We start from the raw sequence: 22,138 nt of genomic DNA on the forward strand, positions 1-22,138 counted from the left end.
ACGTGGTGGCTCTCCGGGTGCCTGGGCAGGTCTTCTCAGGGGAGGAGGCAGGAGGGCTGGGACGAGGGTGGGAGGACTTGGAGCTGGGGCCTGGGGCACAGGGAGGCCTGGAGTCGGGGCTCCTGGGAGTGCGTGGCAGGCCAGGAAGCTGCCCCTGCAGCTGTGAAAGCGGGTGCCCTGTCCACAGGCATGTGATGAACGAGCTGCTGGACACGGAACGGGTCTACGTGGAGGAGCTGCTGTGCGTCCTGGAGGTGAGTGCGCTGGGGGCCCGGCCCACCCTGTGTGGCCTCACGTCACCCTGGGACAGTGTGTGCAGTGTTTGCAGCTGCACGAAGCAACGCCTGACCCTTAGGGCACAGATACAGACTGGGGGCCGGACAGGAGTGCGTGCGGCTCCCTGGGTGGGGGCCCTGGACAAGCAGAGCTGGCCCTGAGGCAGGGGGCTGACGCCTGGGAGGGACAGAGGGGCTTCCAGGTGCTGGAATGTTCTGTCCGGTGACCCGGGTGGTGGACGCAGGCATGCAGACAGAAATAATCCATCAAGGTGCGCATCCAGTACTTGTCCCCTTCGTAGAAATTGTGCCTGAATTAAAAGTTTAGAGGGGAGTCAGAGGGAGCCCCCACAAGGTAAAACCGGTGCTGCTCGTAGCTCACTCGTGTTTCGTGGTGCTTCTCCGGAGAGTCACCTCAGGTGATCAGTGGGTGAATTCGAGGGGATCAGCCTCCCAAAACCGGAGGCAGCATCACTGCCCCCCCTGGCGGCCACGTGGAACCCACACTGCCAGGCCAGCTGCCGGGGCTGTGGTCCAACAGCCGGTGGTCTGTCCGCTGCAGCCCAGGATCCCCGCTGACCGCGTCCTCTCCCGCAGGGCTACGCCGCCGAGATGGAGAACCCTCTAATGACGCACCTCATCTCGACCGGCCTTCATAACAAGAAGGACATTCTCTTTGGAAACATGGAAGAAATCTACCACTTTCATAACAGGTGGGGACTCCTTCCGGTCACCCACGGCTCTGCCTGCAGGAAGCCGATGCACAAACGGGCCGGCCCTACTTTGCGGGAGGGGGTGGGGTCGGGACTGGCCCTCCTCCCTCTCGGGGGTAAGCAGACCAGGAAGCTGGTGGCAGACCCCTCCCAGCGCCACGGGGCAAGAGAGCACGGCGGCTGTGGGACCCGACCCACCCTCCTCTGGACTCCAGGAGGCTCTGGGGCGTCTGTCCAACCACAGGCTTTTGCTTCCGGTCATCAGCCTCCCTCACGCACCTGCTTGTAAAGGAGGCGGCAGGTCTGCAGCTGGACCCCAGCCTGGAGTCCACCCCTAGGAACTGGGACGAGCGGGTGGCAGGTGCCCAGCATCCTGGGCCCTGGTCTGGAGTCTCGGCCCATCCTCGGTGCTGGGCCCCTGGCAGCCTTAGGGGGCAGTGCTAGCATCATGAACTGAGCCCAGGGAGCTCCTCTCCCAACAGACGAAGGTCAGAAGCAGGAAAATTCGGTCCACAGGCCCAGGGCAGTGCTGCGTGGAGGAGGGTCTGAGGGCAGAGCCAAGGCCCTGATACCTCTGCAGAAAACCCACTGGGCACACGGGATGCGAGGGCTGGGCTCTCAGGGCCTCAAGACCCTCTGGCTGTCTGCTGTGGCATCCCGTGGCTTCTGCGTGACCGCCAACACCAGAGACATGGCGCAGCCACACGGGGCCCGGCCTGTGCAGAGTCAGGGCACGTGCCTGGAAAATAGCACCTAATAACTTGCTGCAGACGCCGCCTGACTCTGGGTGCTGTGCACGAGACCTAACGCAAGCTTTCTTTGTCTAGAATATTCCTGAGGGAGCTGGAGAACTACAAAGACTCCCCCGAGCTGGTGGGGAGGTGCTTTCTGGAAAGGGTATGTTCCTCTCAGCTGCAGGCTTGGCAGCGTCTTGCTGCTTAAAATTACTGCTTAGAGCAATAGTGACTTTAAATTCTATCACAGTCGTTCTCTAACCCACCGAAATCATGCGTACAGATGTTTCCAGTTTGGCTGAGGTGACCTGATGCTTTTGGGAGGGCCGGAAAAGCAGAGTTTTATCAAAAACCCAATCACTGGTTCAAAAAAGAGGAAAGCTATAAAATGGCACCCTTGAGAGATGCCGGAACTATAAAGTGTCCGGGTGCTGACGGCAGGTGTCGGGTGAAGCTGACTTCCCTGCAGGCTGGTGTGGGTTTCGTGCTGGTCCCGCCCGTGTCTGGCCGACACTGGACAGCCACTGGCGCTCTCAAGTAGTAGGTGTGGGCACGGTCTTGTGTCCCTGTGAGCCTGTGCCCCGCTCAGACTGGCCGTCAGGAATGATCCGCCCCCTCCCCCGCGCGCCCCCAGCCCTGATGCTGTTCGAGACTTGCCGGGTCGTCACACTGTAGCTCAGTGGTTGTAAGTGGCCCGTTCCCACAGCATCAGCACCTCCTGGGAGGCTGGGAGCGGTGCAGGTTTTCAGGTCACAGCCTGGACCTGCTGAGCAGGGCCTCCGGTGTGGGCAGCGGCCAGTGTTTATGGGGGGTTGTTAGGCCCACCAGCGTTATGATGCACGAAGTGTGAGCTGAGCCCGGCAGAGTCTTTCTTTACAAAGTCAGTGTTGGTCCTGCGTTTATCCCTGAGGCACAGCCCAGCCATGTGGAGCTGGTCTTTGTGAAAGAGGGACCAGGACGAGGGCAGCCCTGAGATGTGAACTTCCGGGCGGGGTGCGTCTGAGATGGGGGCTGACCCTGACTCAGGGAGAGGCCAGGCTGGGCCCAGAGGCAGAGACGCGGGGTGGGGGCATCGGAGGGGCTGACTGGGAAGGGCGGAGACCTGCACAGACACGGGGGCACCCCGTGATGCAGCCCGCATCCCGGTGCAGATGGAGGAATTCCAGGTCTACGAGAAGTACTGCCAGAACAAGCCGCGCTCCGAGAGCCTGTGGAGGCAGTGCGCCGACTGCCCGTTCTTCCAGGTGTGTTTCCTGCCCCTGAGCGCGGGCCTGCCTTTGCTGGTTGACTCCCTAACAAGGAACGGCGGGAACTGTCTAAACCCGAGCTTGGTGGTTGCAGGAATGTCAGAGGAAGCTGGACCATAAGCTAAGCCTGGACTCCTACCTGCTGAAGCCCGTCCAGAGGATCACCAAGTACCAGCTGCTGCTCAAGGTGAGACGCCGGAGCCCCCGGGGCCCCTCCCCCTCCAGCCTGGCCAGGTGCCCCCCGCAGCCCCCCTCCAGCTGGCCGCCCGCCCAGCACCACCCAGTGGCAGCTGCCCCAGCCAGTCCCTGAGCTCCGCGATGTCTGCGAGGCCCTGGCTCTTCACACTCCTTTGTGGGGTGTCACCGTTAGGGGCCAGGAACACAGCGGGACACAGGCAGGCCGGCCCTGCCCCACGAGCACATGCAGGGCCGCCTGCGTCCCACTGCCCTGGGGGCCCAGCGTGGGCAGCTCCCCAAGGCCCAAGTGAGAATGGGGTGTCGTGTCTGGAGGGAAGGAGTAATGGATCGGAACTAGGAGGTGGGTGCTCGTCCAGACCAGGTGCTGCAAGGGGACAGCGGAGGTCAGCCAATGACCTGCTCAGGGGACATTCACGATTTGCAGCCTCCACGCAGGCTGCTGGGAAGGGTGTGGGGCCGCAGGGATGGAGAGGGCGGCTTCCTGAGCTGCTCCAAGGCGAGGCCAGTGGGCCAGGCAGGCCCCCCATTTGGGGAGCATGTGTGTGGTCCCATCCCTGGCGGTGACAGCTGCACAGGGAACCACACACATGTCCCAAGGATCCGGGCTCGGGGCCACTCAGGGCTGTGCTTGTAAGACAGAGCACGGGCCACTCATGGAGCGGTGGGGCTCAGTGTCCAGATGGGCTGTTGAACCTCCCGCAGGAAATGCTGAAATACAGCAAGAACTGCGAGGGGGCCGAGGACCTGCAGGAGGCGCTGAGCTCCATCCTGGGCATCCTCAAGGCGGTGAACGACTCCATGCACTTGATCGCCATCACTGGCTACGAGGTGAGGGCCAGCGGCGCCCATGAGCCTGGGCATGCCGTCTGAGCAGGGTGGGCGGAGGCCACCCCGTCACCGGTGCAGGCTGTGCACCCGCACCACCCAGAATCCCACCGCCACCTGACTCTGACTGCCCAGCCGGCTGCAGGCAGCTTCCCCCCGGTGGGTGCGTCCCTGCACGGACAGCCCTGAGGACCCTGCATTCCTGGCCTGTCCCTGAATCCGTTCTCTCTGGCGCCGCTTGTGAGCGTGGAAGTCGGGTTTCTCCCTCATCCTCTGCGTGCCCACGTCAGGCGCACGCATGGGGCCTTTCTGAGTCCACCCAGCGTGCGTCCTCAGTTTGTTTGGTCTTTCTGTCAGTGGGCATTGTTTCTGGAGCCGTTTTAGGTTCACAGCAGAACTGAGGCGAAAGTACAGGGCTTTCCCGTTGACCGCCGCTCCCACACGCACAGCTGGCCCCACGGCCCCTGCCCCACACGAGCCGGGCCTCGGCCACCGTCCACAACACGGCATGAAGGGTCCACAGCGCACGCAGGGTCACTCTGCATTGTGTGTTCTGTGGGCCTGGACAGACGGATGACGCGTGTCCACCACTGCAGTGACAGAGCCTTTCGCTGCCCTGAACACCGCAGTTCCCGCTCCTCCCCCAGGGCCCCCAGGACCCCCAGCCATAGATGGCCTTCTTCCGCGTGTGGGGTCGTGGCCCTCCCACACGGCTCCGCGCGGCAGCACGAGGGCTCACGCCCTCCTTTGCCGCGCCCAGGGGAACCTGAGCGACCTGGGGAAGCTGCTGATGCAGGGCTCCTTCAGCGTCTGGACCGACCACAAGAAGGGCCACGCCAAGGTGAAGGACCTGGCCAGGTTCAAGCCCATGCAGCGCCACCTGTTCCTGCATGAGAAGGCCGTGCTGTTCTGCAAGAGGCGGGAGGAGAGCGGGGAGGGCTACGAGAAGGCCCCGTCCTACAGCTACAAGCAGTCCCTGAACGTGAGTCCGCGCGCCGCCCAGCGCCCCGCCGTACCCTTGGGGGCGGGGCCTGGGACCCCCGGCGTCCTTAGCCCCCACCCCAAGCCATGGCACGGTGCCTTCTGGAGCGGGCAGTGCCCTCGCCACGCGCCCACGCCCTCCCCCACGCTGCCCTCCCAGATGACAGCCGTTGGCATCACGGAGAATGTGAAAGGGGACACGCGGAAGTTTGAGATCTGGTACAACGCCCGGGAGGAGGTTTACATCGTACAGGTAGGCCCGGCGCGTGGGGCCGTCTCCCGGGTGAGCCCGCAAAGTGTGTCCTCGGGGGACAGGAGCACTCACCTCCCGGCATTGCCTCTGGGGCACAGGCACCGACTCCCGAAATCAAGGCCGCGTGGGTGAGCGAGATCCGCAAGGTGCTGACCAGCCAGCTGCAGGCGTGTCGAGGTGCGGTTTCCTCCCGGTGCCTTCTGTCCTGTTGCCCTAGGGGCCCTTTCCATGCGTTCAAAGCAGCCTCAAAATTCTTACCCTCTGAGACACCGCAGCAACTGGAGCAGAAGGAGCTCCATTTGCTTTGAGTTCCTGAGCCGCGCTGGGCTTCTGTCCCCGCAGAGGCCAGCCAGCACAGAGCCCTGGAGCAGTCCCATAGCCTGCCGCTGCCTGCGCCTGCCAACACCAGGTGAGGACCTGGCCACCACCGCGTTGGGGGGTCACCGTGGGAATTAGCTCGGGCCACCGAGTCCACATGGCCCCGTCACCAGAGTCCCCTGGTCATCAGGATCACTCTGAGTTTGCCCAGAGGCCCCTGCGTGCATCCCTGGACCTACATGCTGGTGGCCAGTCCCAGCAGGTCAGCTTCAAGGCCTGTGTGCCTGGTCCCTGTCCCAGGTGGAGAGCGGCCCCCACATCTCTGGTGGCTTCCGTCTGTGGTGCAGTTCCTGCTGTGACCGCGTGTGCGTGTGGCTGTCCTGAAAGCGGTCGAGCACCAGCATCTCAGTGCTGGTCGCGCCCCCAGCAGACAGGGGCCCTGGGGTGCAAGGAGCCAGAGCTGCTCCCAAGGCACCCAGCTCGCAGACGCGGGGGCGAGTCTCACATCGGCATCGTTGCACCTTTTCTGCTCTTGTTTTTCCTTTGTTATTTCATTCATTCACTTGCTTTTTACCTTTTCCTCACATGTGCTGCCTCTAGTCATTCATGGAACAGGATACAGTCTGAATAAATAAACCGCAAAGCAACAGGTTTAAAGGAAGAAGGACAGGGAGGGAGGAGAGGGGCCCACAAAGCCGCCTCCCACATAGCAGCTCGGAAGGCGGGTTTTGCTCTCACCTGGCTCCGCTGCTCAATCTGGACGCATGTGGCCGTGGCAGCTGTGCAGCGGGAGACGCGCGGCCGTCGGGCCTGGGGAGGAGCTCGGGGGTCTCCACCCCTCATCCTCGGAGCTTTGACAACTAATTGGGCGACACTCTCTTTCTTTCTTGACGTGTCCGATGTCCTCAGCCCCTTGAAAGGGAACACGAGAAACATCAAAAAGTTGGAAGAAAGGAAAACAGACCCGCTCAGCCTGGAGGGATATGTGAGCTCCACATCGTTGCCGAGGCCCCCGGACAAGGGCAGAGGTGGGTGTTGGGGCCGGGCCGCCCGTGCCGGGACGCGCAGCCTCCTGCCGCTCGGCGAGGCTGGCGGAGTGCGGGTCCCAGCCGCCCAAGAGGAGCGCGGAGGCCGTGCCCGCAGAGCCGCCCTGCACTGTCCCTCTCTTCCTCTAGACGGCGCGGTCACCAGCTCTGCGTCAGAAAGCGCTGCGCTGGCGAGAAAGCGCTTCCCCCTGCAGGGCTTCACTGCCCTGAAAGGGCAGAAAGGTAAAGGCAGGGCCGGCGCTGCGCCTGCCCCGCCCCAGCCTGTCTGTCATCCATTTGTGCCGTGGTCGTTCGTGTGGACATCTCGGGGCCGTCCGCCTCCGCCATTGCCACGGAAGCATTTCCCATTGACTCACCCTTTTCCATTCGCCGCTGTGTCTGTTACACGTGCAGCCAGAGCTCTTTTCTGGGCTGTTTCTTTGGCAAAGTGGAGGCGAGCTCTTCCACCGAAGGCCTGCCCAGAAACTGGAGGAGACTGAAGTTGTCTCTTGCTTTTTCGGTCCAACTCCTCCCCACGCCCTCCCTCTCTGGCTTTTTCCTGCCGGCCCATGGCCGTTACCGTCCCTGCCATAGCGCTAAGTGCCAGCCCCGCCCCTGGCGTTTCAGGCCCGCCGCCCCGACTGCCCCGCCGTGCTCCTGGGCGGCGAGTGTGCAGGGGAGACACGGCGCAGCCGCGCACGAGGCGAGACCTGACGCCCAGGCGACTGTGAGAGGGCTCCCGCGAGTACTGGACGCGCGTCCCGCCTAGGGTCCTTCTCACTGGTCCAAAAACTTGGAGTTTTTTTTTTCCAACTTATAAAATACTTTTAGCCTCAAACTAAAAAAAAAAAAAAAAAAAAAGACAAGTGCAGGTGCCACACCCCTGGCCGGGTGTGGAGAGTCACGTGCATGCTCCACGAAGAGCCCGGCAAGCACACCTGAAAGACGCACCCGGGCCAGCGTGAGCCCTGCAGCTCCTCACGCTCTCCTGGGCCCTCCTGCCCCCTCTGGGCCCCTGGCGGCTTCGTTTGCTCCCCAGAAGCTGCTTCTTGCGTCAGTGACAGCGAGCCTGCTCGCCCCGTGTCCATCCCAGCGTGAACTCGGTGTTTTCGCGCCTCGCGGGTGGTCTGCGTGCTCCTCACTCTCCTGTTGTTTCTGCCTCTGCCTCCTCCTGCAGCTTCTCCTCCCAGTCCCGACAAAAAAGCTAAGCGGCACCAAGTAAAGAGCGACCCAACGCCTTTTGGTTCACGAGGTAGAGTGGCCCAGCCCGACGTCCACCTCCCCGTCCGGTTAGGGACACTGTCTTGCTGTCACATGTCATCTGAGATCACAACGAAGTAGGTCTCTCCGAGCCAGGGGCAAATGCTCTTTGCACTGATGCTCTGGTGACCGATGCCATGATGACATCACTCCTCTGACCGGCTCTGCCCAGAGCCTGCAGAACAAGGCTCTGACACCTGGCTGGTGCTTGGCCACGTAGGCTTCAGGGCTCCCCGTCCCTGGCCATCCTGCTTCACCATTTGTCCCGAAGCTTCTGTGGAAACACAGAATGCGGCAGCCGACAGGTCCCATCCCATCTGTCGTTTCCTGAGAGACCCCAGCGGTACAGGCAGATGGGGTCAGGCTCTCCTACTGGACCTCGGGCCTTCACCTCTCTTGCCACTCATGGTCTGAGGGCAATGACCCCCCCCCCCCGGCCCAGACTGAGGGTCTGAAAATCACAGAGAGAATTTCACTCTGAACCTTCCTGAGTTCCCCAAACAACATGAAGGTTCCCAAGGGGTACAGGCTGAACCAAATCCCCACACGCACACCTGGAGGCCACCCAGAGGTCACCGTAGCCACCCTGGCCTCAGTCTGCACTCCGGGGACCCAGGCTGCACCCTCTCGCGACCCCAGGTGGGAGAGCTCAGAGGCCGGGGCTGCGACCGCCTCCTCCAGCCCTGCCCTCCACCCTGCGGAGGCCCCCAAGCTGCGGGGAAGGGTCCCTGCCCCTTGGTGGTCTCCTGGGAGGGGCTGGCTTTGGTCATCTGGGCACTGCTCTGCTGACTCCTTGTGTAGGAAGCTGCCCAGGGCCACGCGGCTCAGACACTGCTTCTGACGCCGTTGAGCCCGGTGGCGTCACCTCTGCCTGCTCCTCTCCTCACCTGCGGCGGCCTCGCAGTGAAGAGTGTCAGCCCTGAGCCCGGGCTCGGTGCCAGGCCTCCCCTCCTGCTCCGTCACTCCTGGCCACAGCGGTGACAGGGAGCTACAGGCCTTGCTGGCTGGTGCCAAGTGCTTGCTTCCTGGACAGCCTCTTCAGCACTGACGTTCATGCCTGCTCTACAGGAAACAGACCAAATTCAGGGTCACCGTGGCCTCACGTCCTCTCGCAGCACCCCCAGCACCCGGCGTGATCCAGAGTGCTTGTCGTGCTTCCAAACGTTTCGTTGTCTTGTTCCACGCTCAGTGCCCGGGCGGTGGGTCGCAGCGTTTCCCTTCACTCTGGTGTCGCTCTGCCGATGCAGGGATACTCAGTCCATCCCGGGTGGTTCATTCAGAAGCCCCGGCCGACGGGCGTGACCGCAGGCCCAGACGCTGCTGTGCAGCTGGAAGGCCTGCTCTCCGCAGGTGCCAGAGGGCGGAGCTGTCTGTCTGTGGGTTCAGGTTCGCAGACCCGGCGACCACGCAGCTCTGCCTCTCTGCCCAGGGGACAGCCTTCACCTTTCTGTCCTCACTGTCCTCCTTCAGCCCTACGTTCTTTGTGGCCAGAAGCCCCGTCCATCAGTGTGGGCTGGAGGGGTAGGCGTGTATGGCCAGCTGCCCAGCGTCGGGACTCCTGGTGACCCCCACCAGTGTCCATCTGCACTTCCCATGCTGGCCGCTGCCCATGTGCCCGAAGCAGGAGAGGTGGGTGATTTGTGGCTGGAAGCCTGCAGTCCCTGCTTCCTGCACAGACACCACCCCTCCCTGGGCGCTGGGCCTGGAGCAGGGGCTCGTGGGGGCTTTGGGGGAGCCTGCGGGGCTGCTGGCCTCTGCCGGCCTCTGCTGGCCTCTGCGGTGATGCGGACAGGGGCTCAGGGCTCTGTGGGCTCAGAGGGAACCTGGTCCCAGCTCCCTTTCCTGTGAAGACAGAGACGTCTTCCTGATGCCCCTCCCACACAGGCTTTTCAGAATGGTCGGCCTCGGGAGCTGGCCTGCTGGACATCTGCCCCTTTGCGCCCCGACTGTGCTTGTCTGCTGTGGTTCCCTCACACCCTCAGGGAAAAGCGTGCCTCCAGCCACTCCAAGTGTCACTCATAACTGGGTGTGAGGGTCTGCTGACTCCCGAGTCCACTCGCTCGCCTCTGGTCGAAGTGCCACTTGACCCCAAGTGGTGGCCGGGACCCAGCACCCCAGGCGTGTGTCTCTGGCCTCTTACTTCCTTACTGGCCTCTGCTGTGTTCGCCCAGAATTGGGGGCTCGCCGTCTCCCACCTCCCCATGGTGTGCCTGCAGCCGCCTCTTGGGGATCAGGGCAGTAGACACACTAGTGCAGGGACGTTGCATGTCTCCTGAAGCCTAGACGAAGCCCTTCCCTGGTCCGCTGGCCCAGCAGAGGTGGCTGGCGCTCGTGCAGGCTGCCTCCAGGGCCAGGCACCCTGGGCTGGCCTCCCAGCCTCACCCTGCGGCCCAAGGAAGCTCAGATGTGTGACTGGCATCAGGGCTGTCCCTACCTAGCCCATCGAGGGCCAGGATTGGGCCGGCCAGGAGCCCTCAGCAAGTCCTGTGTCATGTCGTGTAAGGAACTGTCCTCCGGCCCAGCCAGTGGCTGCTGAGCATTGCAGGTGTTGATTGAAAACGCCTTGCTCTCTTGGTTTGCCCAACACAGATGGGTGTTGGAGGCCCTCAGGCCCCCTGGGACCAGCAGACAGGGGCCTGGTGGGAGTTCTCCCCCAGGAAGCAGCAGAGCCCACAGGTCACGCGTACACTGTCCAGAGAGGGCTGGGCTTCGTCTCTGGTGATGGAGGCAGGTGCTCTGGCCTGGCCCCTAGGCAGTTTGCACAGCTGAAGCTGAAGTCTGCAGGTGTCCTGCGAGTCCCTCCACACCACTTCCCCCAGCGGCACGTTGTGGGTGGCAGGGACTTCCATACGCCACCCTCGACCTTGAGGCTCAACCTTCAGGGGGTCCTCACGGAGCCTGTTCCTCGCTAGGCTGGAGCAGAACGTCTCACCCGTCAGAGGCCCCTGAGGACAACAACGGCTGGTCCAGCGCGGAGGAGCCCATTAACTCCTCAGACGCGGAGGAAGAAGGCGGAGTGGGCCTCCGGAAGCTGGTAACCTTGCCTCCCACTGGCCGTCAGTGGCACTGCTGGGCCCAGGGCAGGGGGCAGGGGTGTCCAGAGCTGCACCGTGGGGCCATGGCGCCCAGGGTCGCCGGGAGGGACTTCAGGTGCCGGGCCCCGGTGGCTGTCCCATTAGCACCATCGGACCACCTCACGGCAGGAGCAGAGCACACCTCTGATTGGCCCTTCAGATGAGCTTTCTTAAAGCCGTGTGTGCACCTTGATCTCACTTTTAGGGGAACTGCTCTGTCTGAGGCGTGGATTTGCACTCTCAACCAAGTCCTATTTTAGCACGAGCAGCAGAGAGAAGCTATTTACCTGTTAAGTCACCAGAGTCAGGGTTGTACCAACAGTTACTTGCTGCCCACTGGGTGCAGCCCTGGTTCACACCTGGTATGTCACAGCAAACAAAGCACCCAGAGGTGGAAGGGCAGACACAGGGAAGGGGAGCAACAGTCTCAGGTGGCCATGGTGGCCTTTGCCGAGGAGGACCGGCAGCGAGAAGAGCTGGCCAGGGCACTGGGGTGGGGGGGTTGGTACTCAGCAGGGGAAACCTAGGCTGGCGGGCAGGAAGGCCAGGCAGGCCCTGGTGGGTTTGTGTTCTGCTCTCGGTGTAGTTCGGGGCCAGCTGGGGCCAGTGCAGGGCATCGAGAGAAGGTGCGGCCACTCTGTGAAGCCAATGGACGCTGGCCTGGCTCTCTGGCTCCAGGAGCACCCAGGCATGTGTCCACACTGCACCCCAGCTCCATCCACAACACGTGGGGCACCTGCTGTGTGAGGCACTGAGTGGCCTTTAAGACAGAACAGAAGACAAAGTGAACAAGACTCTTCCCTCACATAAGGCAAAAAACTTGAAAAGGGCAGAACATGCTGGGTGAGGACAGAGGCCAAGGAGGGAGGAGTGATCCAGGAAGAGGGAAGAGTGTGCCAAGGCCCTGGGGCTGTTTGGAGCTTCTGGAGTGCAGGAGCCGCATGTTGTGGGGACACAGGCAGGCTGGTCAGGTTCTTAGTGTGGTCACCACGTGAGACCTGGCACTTCCTGGACTAGGAGACCTTCCCAATGTAAGCTGATAGTCGCACCGAAGCCCCTCAAATGGCAGGGTGCTCGTCGTCGTCCCGTCTGTCTGGACGCTGCGGGGCGGGCTGGCAGGGGCTGTGTGCCAGGCGCTGTGCCGTCCCCTCCCCAGGTCCCCGGGAAGTACACCGTCACGGGGCCGGACGAGAAGGGGGGCCCCAACGCGCTGGCCGTGAGAAGCGGGGACGAAGTGGAGTTGGTGCAGGAGGGCGACGAGGGCCTCTGGTAAGACCACCCCGCAACGCGCGCGGCCCCGCCCCGCAGCTCGCGGACACAGCCTGACCTGCGCCCTTGCAGGTATGTGCGGAACCTGACCTCCGGCGCCGAGGGCTGGGTGCCGGCCCGCGGCCTGTCCTCGCTCCTCGACCGGCCCGGCTCCGCCCCGAGCCTGAGCAGCCCAGGTAAGCCCCGCGGCGGGCGCCCGGCCGGCTCGGCCGGAGCGGGTGTGCGGCGGGGCGGGGCGGGGCGGGGCGGGGCGGGGCGAGGGAGGAGGGGCTTCGCGCGCGGGGCGGGGCGACGGGGGGCGGCGCGCCCTGGACCGGGCCGGGGGCCGGGGCCGCGCCGCGCCGCAGCCGCAGCCGCTCTCGCCTGCTTCTCCGCAGAGTCCAGCGCGGGGTCCGGCCTGCTGAGCGCCTCGTCCAGCTGCAGCGAGAGCTGTGGGGCCCCCCTGCCGGAGCTGCAGGGGGAGCGCCCGCGGCCACAGCAGCCCGCGGACCTCTGAGTTTCCCTTTGCTTGGGCGTAGTTTGGCGAGGGACGCCCGGAGCCGCCCCCGGAACCGGCGTGCCGCCCCGGCGCCCAGACCGAGGGTTCGGGAAGAGCGCGCCCTCCCGCCTCCGCGCAGGACCCCTCCCCGGGGCGCAGGAAGCGCGCGGCCCCCGGGCTTGCCCGGAGCCGGCCGGCGCGGACAGCCGCCCCGCTGGGGCCCCTGACGTTCTGGTCTGGTGCTGTGTGCAGGAACGCGCGTTCTGCAGAACTGCTTCCAAAAGGAGTGACCGACTCGCTGACCCGACAGCTTGGGGGCGGGGGCTAGTGTGTCTTTCTCAAGTTTTTTTAAGCAGGGATTAATTCTAGGGCCATTAATTTACTTTGGCCTCTAATCTTTACCAAGAATCACTGTGTTTACATGAAGTGACAATTTGATACTGTATTTGATACAAAACTATGTTTTGTTACTGGGGTTTACACTGCGCTGAGCGACGTGCGCAGTCTTGGACACTGGCGGCTCTCCGCGAGGCCCACCGGGTCACAGGTGGATGCAGGGCCTCCCGCCACGGGATCAGGAAGCGGTCCTGCAGACACAAGCAGACACCAGGGGCTCCTTCACCGTCACCTGCAATTCGCTCTCAAAAGAGAATTTAAACTGTAATTTAAAACACTAACCACCTTTTCTACAGAAAAAAATGGGGGACTCGATTTTTTAACGCGCTTCACTGAATTAGGCTGTTTTTATTGTTTTTAAAAAAATGTAAAGATGCAGCTTTTGCAGGTGTCACCCAGCCCAGGGAGCGTCTGAGCTCCGGAGCCCCCGCTCCCCTGGCTCCCCGCCGCCCCACGTCTCAGAACTGCCCTCCTGTGCTGTAGAGAACCGCCCAGCACAGGAGCAGTTTATTTTATTCAAATCGAGGCAAACTGGAAAGAAACTGTCTTACTGTTTTTGTGTTTCAGAAACGAATTCTGTTCTTTGGAGGCCCTTCTTTCTGTGCTGGCCGGGGCAGGGTTTTATATGTGTGTATATACATCGAAGTCTGTACATATGTCCCCGCTGTAAGGGGGGTATTTATAGCCTCCGTGCTGCTGGCAATGTGTCACTTTACAGCCCCCGCCCCAGCCCCAGCCGCGTCTGCGTGCAGGGCCAGCCCTCTCTGAGTTGCAGGAAGTAGCCAGCACGCTCAGCAGCTTTCCTCCCACGTGTAAGTTATCTGAGAAACGACGTGTCACATAACTTAATATATTGGTGGTTCAGACACCGTTCCCGACGTCTCAGCCTGGATTCACCCCCATTTTTGTGGTCTCTTCCTCATAAAGGCACTTTAAAACCTCGTATTTTCAGTCACTGTTCCTTTTTTTTTTTCACCTGCTGATGTAAATGAAATTTTAAAATCACCGTTCTTCACTGTATCAATGGAGTCTGAATAAATGTCGGCGGCTCTTGCTGCTGGCCTTCAGCTGTAAAAGCACAGAGTTCAATTTTTAGATGACAGAAATGTCAGCTGTCTAAAGAAGCTAAAATCCAAAGAAAGTATGAAGAAAAAATTAGGATAATAGAAGAAAATAATAAAGTCAAATCAACAACAAAAAATCTTATTCCTTGAAGATTCTAATAAAATACAGCAATTTATGGAAAAGCTGAGAAACTCCACAACAAATAGAGGTTTTAAAACAAGGAAACCACCATGAACCGCTTTCTGCCAATACATTTGAGAACAGACAAAACAGGAAATTTTTTTCAAGAACCAAGTTGTTAAAATTAACAATTTCTAAAAAAAATTAAATACTTGGGTTGATGAGTAATGAAGAAATTGAGTTGCAGGGGAAGAAAATTTACCCCCAAACAGGTGCCAGACTGAGATGGCTTTATAGTTTTAGCCATACTTTTAAGGTAAATGTACAAAATATTTATACAAACTATTTCAGAGACTATAAAATGAAGAAAAGCAGCTCAGTAAGTTCTGTTAAGTAAGTTTAACAGTTACCTGAACCTGACAAAAAGGATACAAGAAGAAATAAAGTTATGAACATAAATGCAACAATTACAAATGAAGTATAATCAAATAAAATCCAACTGTATGTTGTAAACAGAAGTAATATGTTCTAACCAAGGAAGTTTGTCCCAGGAATTCAAGGATGGTGTGATATCAGGAAATTATTGCTAGAATTTGCCATAGTAACAAACTAAACAGAGAGGGAAAGACTAGCCCCACAGATGCAGGGAAAAGTCAATTTTTACTCAATACCGATTTATAATGTCTATCCAACTAAGAGTGGAAAAGTGAAGGCACAAAGCACAGTCTGAGAAGGCAGGCGGGCCCTGGGTGGGAGGAACCCCTGGGCCTGGCCGCACCCAGCAACCAGGGCAGTTCTGCTGGACCTCATGGGACACCACGGGCCACCAGGCTCTCAGCAGGAGCCGCCCGCCCTGCTGCCCCGTTAGGAAAGTGAGGCTCAAAGGAATGGCCCCCACCTCCCCAAGCCGGGAGAAAACGGAGCCAGGACTCCCACCACCCACCAAGTTGGCTGACTCCAGAGCCACTGTACCCACTGCCCAGGAGTCACCATGAAGGCTGTGACAGTCCCTCCTCCCCTCCCCCTCTCCCACATGAATAAACTCCTGTATAATTAAATTCCTAAACACTGAAGCAACTGTTGATAGTAACAATTAGAAATTCCAGAGGTGAGCAATAAAACACGTCCTCTAAGGACTAACTCTTCCATTTAGGGAGTAGCCAGGAGCCGCCGGCAGCAGGTGGGCCTCGTCACCCACCTCCAAAGAGAAACATGCAGAGCTGCTGTCCTCGGCCTCCACTATTCACAGAAAAGAAGTTACTTCCCCAGGGTGGCTGCCCCCATGAGCCTTGCATGGTAACCAACTGTCCCAGTATGCCCAGGATGTCCCAGTTTCAGCTGAAAGTCCAGCATCCAGAGAAACCTTTTCATGGCCAACAGCCCAGGACAGTGGCCTGGGCCCGGAGGGCATGGGGAACAAGACCTGGGTGACCGGGGACTGAGACAGAGCCTGGGTGGGGGCACACGCCCCTCCCCTTGGTGCTCCAGGCCTCTGGCCGGGAAGGGCCCGAATACATCTCCCTTGTGGCTCTCTCCAGGATACTTACACTCACACCCAACCTGCTCCCCGGCCCCTGGTATCATCGCTGTGGGGTCTGGCTTTTCATCTGTTTAATCCTGTCTCCTAACCTGCATTCCTAAGCCTGAGGCTGCATCTGAGTGCACGTGCCAGATGCAGCCCCATCCGTCCTTCTGTCCCCAACCCCCATCCAGCTCCGCACCTGGTGCGGGGATCCCACACCGCGTGTTGGGAGGTGAGGCCTCCTCCCCCACCCCCTCAGCTCTGAGAACTTTGCCCCGCTCCCGCCCCGTGTCAGCAGCCCAGCCGACACCAAGGGCCTCACCATGGCCTCCCAGCACCGGGGGCTGGCCCTCTTCGGCCTTCTGCTCAGCCTGCAGGGGTCTCTGGCGGCAGGTAGGTGGAAGAGGCTTCCCAACCCAGAGGCAGGCAGCCAGGTCCCCCCAACCTGGCCCACACAGCTGTCACATCTGGTCACCTGGAGAGTTTGCCGGCCGCTCAGCTGTGATCTTTCTTTCCAAAAAGTAGACAGTGCCCAGGCACTCAGAGTAAAGGCTTCGGTGGGACTGTTTTCCAGACTTCGGGGAGCCTGGGGCGGGGGGCGCTTTTCCAGCCACCGTGGGGCCCCACCCAGGCAGCTGGACCAGCACACAGAACCTGGGGCTCAGAGGTGCCTCCCTCTCGCTCTGGTCTCTCAGCCTCTTGGTCAGCTGGCGCCAGGGACAGTGTGGGGACGCTGGGCTGCTCGGCTCTGCCACCAGGGCTGTGACTGCGCCCCTTGTGGGCGCTGGGAGGCCTGACTGGGGACTCAGGGAGAGCTCCCTAAGTGTCCTCATCGTGATTCCCAAGGGCCGAGTGGCAGCCGGGGTGGAAACCAAGGGCCCTAAAATCCGGTTCATGTTGTCCTCCAAATCCTACAGCCAAGCACTAGTCGGGAGTTAAGAGTGACAGGGTCACCCATCCTGGTTTGCTGCTCGAGAAAGCCAGGGCTGCCCCTGGTCCTTCCTGTTTGGTCACCTTTTTTCATCAATATCACATCTTCCTAAGCATCACCCTCTGTGACAGCGTGGCATCAGCGTGCTCCAGACTAGTATCTCCTACAGCTCTCCTTGCAGCTGGGCCCTTGTGTGTGCCTTGGAGTGGCTCCTTAGGGTAAATTCCTGCAAGTGACATGACCAGGTCAAAACTTCATATATTGCCTGATCCTCGCACACGAAGCTTCTGCAGCGTTGCCTACTGGCAGCCCTGAGAAAGCTCTCCTATTTCGAGTCCAGCCAGGCTCTCAGACAGGAACCCTGTGACTCCCATTAACACTGGGCAGGACAGGGTGCGTGCGGGTGGCCAACGTCTTATGGGGCCCGTTTCTCAGTCTTCATCACCCAGGAGCAAGCCCACAGCATCCTGCACAGACAGAGGCGTGCCAACTCGCTCCTGGAGGAGCTGTGGCCGGGCTCCCTGGAGAGAGAGTGCAGGGAGGAGCTGTGCTCCTTCGAGGAAGCCAGGGAGATCTTCAAAAACCTGGAGAGGACGGTGAGCCTGCCCCACAGGGCGCCCTCTGCGTGGTAGGGTATGTGGTCAGTGTGAGTCTGCAGGGGCTTGTGTCCGTGTGCACGCTCCACACACAGGCAGCTCCAGCACGCACACATCCTCATTTCTGCATCAGAAATATAGTCTGATGGGTCCCCAAGGAAGTTCCCCCAGCCGTCCGTGCCTCGCAGAGGGGCTGCACTGGAGACACTGGCCAGGCCTCTCACTGCTGCGCCCACTGTGGGCGCCTCTTCAGGACACTTGAGTTGGGAAGCACCTGGGGAACCACTGCTTCCTACCCTGCACTTGGGCCACATGGGTGGGCCATCTCCCTCCACTTTCAGAAAGATGCGTATTTACACATCCTCTGAACTGTCCCCAGGGATGGGGGCAGGTGGTAGTGGGACAAGACCACGTCTCACATCACACTTGCAGGACACACACCTGACATAGGACACACTTGTCACGCTCGCAGGAAGCAGGGCTTTTGGAGATGGAGGCTGACAGGACCCTTCCCAGGAACACGGAGGGTGTCACCCCTCAGCTGTGTCTCACTTGGCTTTTCTAAACCTTTTCATCGGTTCTCACCTCGCTATATTCTCACAGTCCTGCGAGTTTTAGTTCACCTGACCAAGACGTTCCTCAGGAGTCACTTTTATTGCAGGCCAGAGTGCCCCTGCTTTCCTTCTCGACCTCTCTGGGGTCCGCGGCGTCTGGACAGCCGCCGACATCCGAGGAGGAAGGGGAGGCTCTAGGGGCAGGAGTGTCTTGTCCAAGCTCACAGCCCGGGGGCGGACTTGGGGCTGGAACCTGGGTATTCCGACTTGGGAGAGGAGATGTGTGACCTCTGGTGGCCTTAGTGATGGGGGAGGGGGAACATGCTTCCCCAGAGGGACCCATCTCATCTCCAGAGAAGTCTGGCTGCCAGAGCCCAGCACAGGGGCCAGGCCCCAGCCCCCATCAGCCCAGCCGCCGGCTCCCTCCACGGAGGCCGAGTCTCACGCGGCCTCTCCACCCCTAGGAGCAGTTCTGGATCTCATACAACGGTGAGTAGGGGAGCACCATCTGCACCTGCCCGCCAGCCCGCCCCCATCACACTGACCCTGACCCACCGCACAGACGGGGACCAGTGTGCCTCGGGTCCCTGCCGGAACGGGGGCTCCTGCGAGGACCAGCTTCAGTCCTACGTCTGCTTCTGTCCCGAGGGTTTCGAGGGCCGGAACTGTGAGACAGGTGAGGGCTCTGGGGCTTCACAGGGCCTGGGGGCTGACAGCACCGGCTGGTCAGCACAGGGTAGGGCGGGGCTTGGCCAGGTCCGGTGGTCTAGGTGACCCAGAAGGGCCCTCCACCCTAAGAGTCTGGGGCCTGGGGTCCAAGGTGCTAGTTCTCTCACCTGACCGCCCACCCCCTCGGGGCCCCCAGCACTGGGGACTCTGATGCCCCTGGAGCCCAGGTGAGTCCTTACACCTCTGTGGTGTCCACACATCCCATGGCCCAGGCAGTTGGGGAGCTCCACCTCCCCACGTGCTGTTACAAACCATATATGCGGTCCACCTGCCAAATGTGACAGTTCCACCAAGTTCAGCCAGCAAGCTGTGCAGGTGTGGGAGCCCCAAACCCCAGGTCTGGACATTCTGGGTCAATCCACAGAGCAGGCAGTGCCAGGCCATCTCTGGAGCTGGCAGCTCAGTGCCACCTTTGTACAGGACACTGCCCCCACCCAGGGAAGGGTGGCCACCAGGCTGGCTTGCCCTGACTGGCGGAGGCCCCCTCAGCTGTCCCCTCCATCCTCAGACCAGAAGAGCCAGCTGATCTGCACAAATGACAACGGGGGCTGCGAGCAGTACTGCACTGACCACGCAGAGGCTGGGCGTTCCTGCTGGTGCCACAAGGGCTACGCACTCCAGGAGGACGGGGTGTCCTGCGTGCCCACAGGTAACGTGTCCTCGGGAACCAGGCCCTAGGGCGGTGTGTGCACTTCCATTTCTGATCGTCCTGCCCTGCCACACGTCCCCTCATTGGCCAGATGGGGAGGGAGACATGGCATCACTGAGCATCCCCAGGCGCCGGCACCGTGTGCTCTGGGAGGTGGGGAGAGAGGCCCAGGTGGAGGCGGCTGCCCCACCCCAACCCCGAGAGCAGGGAGGGCAGCAGTGCGCAGGGCAGAGCCCAGGGAGCGGCCTCCGGGGTGCGCCGGGCCCCTGCCCGTCCGGGCAGCTCTCTGCCAGCCCACCTCCACTCCCACGCCAGGCGCTAGATCACCATACCCAGTGTCTGCTGACCACAGCACGAGTCTGGATTCCACATCTTGTCAAAGGCAAGTGCTTTTATGAAAATGGAAAATTCCTCCAAACCAACCTCAAATGAAAAGGGCTGCAGCCCGGAGGCTGGGGCCCCCAGCTCTGTGTCCCCCCAGCTCTGTGTCCCCTCAGCTCTGTGTCTCCCCAGAGGTGGGGTACCCAGCCTTGTCTAAAGGCCTGAAATTCAGTTGCTGCCCCGAAATGCTTTCTTTTCCGGCCCAGGGGCTTTCTTGGAGCAGGAGGGAAACTAACAGCGGGTCAGAGAGCAGCACGATGGTCTGAATGCCGGTCGCCTCACACAACATCCCTTACACACTTAGTGACACAGAGGTGGCACGTCTCCCCAGAAGGAGGAGCAGGACCCAGTTTCAGGAAGGGGACCTCTGTTCCTGCCAAACCAGCCCCTCTGCTGCTGCTCGCCAGGCAGCACCCCAGGGCCTGCCCACGGCCGCGGCAGGAGCAGCGACACAGCCCCCTCTGGGGCCAGTCGCCACCCACGCCGTCTTGCTGACTTTTGTTTCACACAGTTGAATATCCATGTGGGAAAATACCTGTTCTGGAGAAAAGAAACAACAGCAACCCCCAAGGAAGAATTGTGGGGGGCAAGGTCTGCCCCAAAGGGGAGTGTCCCTGGCAGGTGAGGCTCCAGCTGCGCCTGGCCATCCAAGCCCGGGTGACCGCATGTCCAGCCCAGCATTTCCATCGTCCACCAGCCTTCCGCTCCCTTAGCTGGACAGAGCCCCCACCCCTGGAGGGTGCACGGGAAAGGGGAGTCCCCGAGGAAGTGGTGGTGGTAACGTGACCTTCCACCGTCCGCCAGGCCCTGCTGAAGCTGAACGGGGCACTGCTGTGCGGGGGAGCCCTGCTCGATGTCACCTGGGTGGTCTCTGCCGCCCACTGCTTCGACCGGATCCGGAACTGGAGGAACTTGACAGTGGTGCTCGGTAGGTTTTGGGGTTACCTCTTTCTGACAGGAGACGGTTCTTGAATGACAATTACTCAGGGCTTCGAACCACCAACTTCCGCCACCAGGAGCAATCCCAGCACCCACAGGGCCCCGCTACAGCCGCTGCCCTCAGCTCTCTCCCTGCAAACCAAGTCATGGGTGACTGCTGTTCCTGTCTCGCTTGGGCCCAGAGCCCCGGGGGTGCCCCAGCCAGGGCTGCACTGCCTGGGCCTCTGGCTGGTGGGTTTACGGGATGACAAGGACCCCAGGGGGGCCAGGCAGGTCTGGAAGAAGCAGGGGACCAGGCCCCCCCTCCCCCCTCAGCTGCCTGGCCGACACCCCCTCACATGCCCCCCAGGTTCCAGATTCCACTACTCCCCACCCCTGACTCACACCCTTGCTGACCCACTAGCAGCCTGGGGTGGGACGCAGGGCTCTCCCACCCCAAAGAAGGGGCCCAAGCGGGCGGTCTCCCCGCAGGCGAGCACGACCTTGGCCAGCGTGAGGGCGAGGAGCAGGAGCGGAAGATCGCTCAAATCATCGTCCCCGACACGTACGTACCGGGCAAGACAGACCACGACCTGGCCCTGCTCCGCCTGGAGCGGCCTGTGGCCCTCAGCGACCACGTGGTGCCCCTCTGCCTGCCCGAGAAGACCTTCTCCGAGCGGACGCTGGCCTTCGTCCGCTTCTCGGCCGTCAGCGGCTGGGGCCAGCTCCTGGACCGCGGGGCCACGGCACGCGTGCTCATGGCCATCCAGGTGCCCCGGCTCCTGACCCAGGACTGCCTGGAGCAGTCGCGCCTGAGGCCGGGGTCGCCTGCCCTCACGGACAACATGTTCTGCGCCGGCTACCTGGACGGCAGCAAGGACGCCTGCAAAGGGGACAGCGGGGGCCCGCACGCCACCCACTTCCGGGGCACGTGGTACCTGACGGGCCTTGTCAGCTGGGGTGAGGGCTGTGCGGCCGCTGGTCACTTCGGGGTGTACACCCGGGTCTCCCGCTACACGGCCTGGCTCCACCGGCTCATGGACTCCCTGCTGCCCTCAGAGGGCCTCCTCCAAGCCCCGCTCGCCTAGCCCCACAGCCGCAGCCCCGGATCCCGCTCCCTGCTCCGCAAATAAAGCTGCTGCGCCCCTTCCCCAGGACCAAAGCCCGGAAATTCTCCTGTGGTTCTCATGGAGGGGGAAGGGGAGGGAGGTGGAAACAGAGCTGGAGAGAGAGAGACAGAGACAGAGACAGACAGAGGATGGACAGAGCTGGAGACAGAGAGAGACTCGGGGGAGACTCTGAGACAACCAGAGAAAAGAAAAGCCTTAGATCCAGAGAGGCCTTCGGGGAGGGAGACAGACGGCGAGAGACAGGGCCAGGCCGCGGGGGGAGCCCAGGGCCGGCCGGGGAGCGGCCGTCTCCCAAGGCACAGCGGCTGTGCGCATCCGCCCCCTCGGCGCCGTGAGCCGCTTCCTCGTGCCATTCAGCGTTTCGCCTCCGGCTCAGACAGGCTGTTGGCCTCGCCCGCTCACTGCGGTGGGTGTCCTCCCAGGTCCCTTCCGGGTGAGCACCCTTCACCACAACGCAGGCCTCGCACTCTGATCACACAGGCCGAGCCCTGCGCTCC

The 22,138-nt window shown here is 61.4% G+C and overlaps 2 protein-coding genes across 17 annotated transcripts in view; both read left to right on the forward strand.

The window, feature by feature from the left end:
- Positions 1–14,441, forward strand: part of MCF2L (MCF.2 cell line derived transforming sequence like) — a 103,187-nt gene extending 88,746 nt beyond the window's left edge. For 8 of the 16 annotated variants that reach the window (XM_072976568.1, XM_072976574.1, XM_072976577.1 and 5 more), the window contains 17 exons: positions 188–254; positions 873–988; positions 1,816–1,885; positions 2,874–2,966; positions 3,064–3,156; positions 3,870–3,995; positions 4,753–4,974; positions 5,134–5,226; positions 5,325–5,403; positions 5,569–5,635; positions 6,454–6,572; positions 6,720–6,812; positions 7,747–7,821; positions 10,742–10,863; positions 12,060–12,172; positions 12,245–12,348; positions 12,550–14,440. In XM_072976568.1, the coding sequence (XP_072832669.1) occupies positions 188–254; positions 873–988; positions 1,816–1,885; positions 2,874–2,966; positions 3,064–3,156; positions 3,870–3,995; positions 4,753–4,974; positions 5,134–5,226; positions 5,325–5,403; positions 5,569–5,635; positions 6,454–6,572; positions 6,720–6,812; positions 7,747–7,821; positions 10,742–10,863; positions 12,060–12,172; positions 12,245–12,348; positions 12,550–12,668 (1,771 nt within the window). In that variant the 3' untranslated portion in view covers positions 12,669–14,440. Of the gene's footprint in view, positions 1–187; positions 255–872; positions 989–1,815; positions 1,886–2,873; positions 2,967–3,063; positions 3,157–3,869; positions 3,996–4,752; positions 4,975–5,133; positions 5,227–5,324; positions 5,404–5,568; positions 5,636–6,453; positions 6,573–6,719; positions 6,813–7,746; positions 7,822–10,741; positions 10,864–12,059; positions 12,177–12,244; positions 12,349–12,549 lie in introns of those variants that run through there. The other 8 variants (XM_072976571.1, XM_072976573.1, XM_072976572.1 and 5 more) reach the window with 7 other exon arrangements.
- A 1,635-nt stretch (positions 14,442–16,076) lies between these two features.
- On the forward strand, positions 16,077–22,081 carry F7 (coagulation factor VII). Its single transcript, XM_072976584.1, has 8 exons — positions 16,077–16,146; positions 17,120–17,280; positions 18,299–18,323; positions 18,397–18,510; positions 19,072–19,212; positions 20,105–20,214; positions 20,398–20,521; positions 21,004–22,081. The coding sequence occupies exons 1-8, from the start codon at positions 16,077–16,079 to the stop codon at positions 21,597–21,599; spliced, it is 1,341 nt and encodes a 446-aa protein (XP_072832685.1). The 3' UTR covers positions 21,600–22,081.
- Positions 22,082–22,138: the final 57 nt, after the last annotated feature.

Source organism: Vicugna pacos, chromosome 14 (genome assembly GCF_048564905.1).
Source record: "Vicugna pacos chromosome 14, VicPac4, whole genome shotgun sequence".
Lineage (NCBI taxonomy): Eukaryota > Metazoa > Chordata > Mammalia > Artiodactyla > Camelidae > Vicugna > Vicugna pacos.

What these genes read in the sequence shown, in the direction of transcription:
- F7 (XM_072976584.1), top strand. Translation starts at nt 16,077, where the DNA reads ATGGCCTCCCAGCACCGGGGGCTGGCCCTCTTCGGCCTTCTGCTCAGC. An exon ending in GCAGGGGTCTCTGGCGGCAG is followed by an intron (nt 16,147 to 17,119) that starts GTAGGTGGAAGA and finishes CCCGTTTCTCAG; the next exon opens with TCTTCATCACCCAGGAGCAA. An exon ending in TCAAAAACCTGGAGAGGACG is followed by an intron (nt 17,281 to 18,298) that starts GTGAGCCTGCCC and finishes CTCCACCCCTAG; the next exon opens with GAGCAGTTCTGGATCTCATA.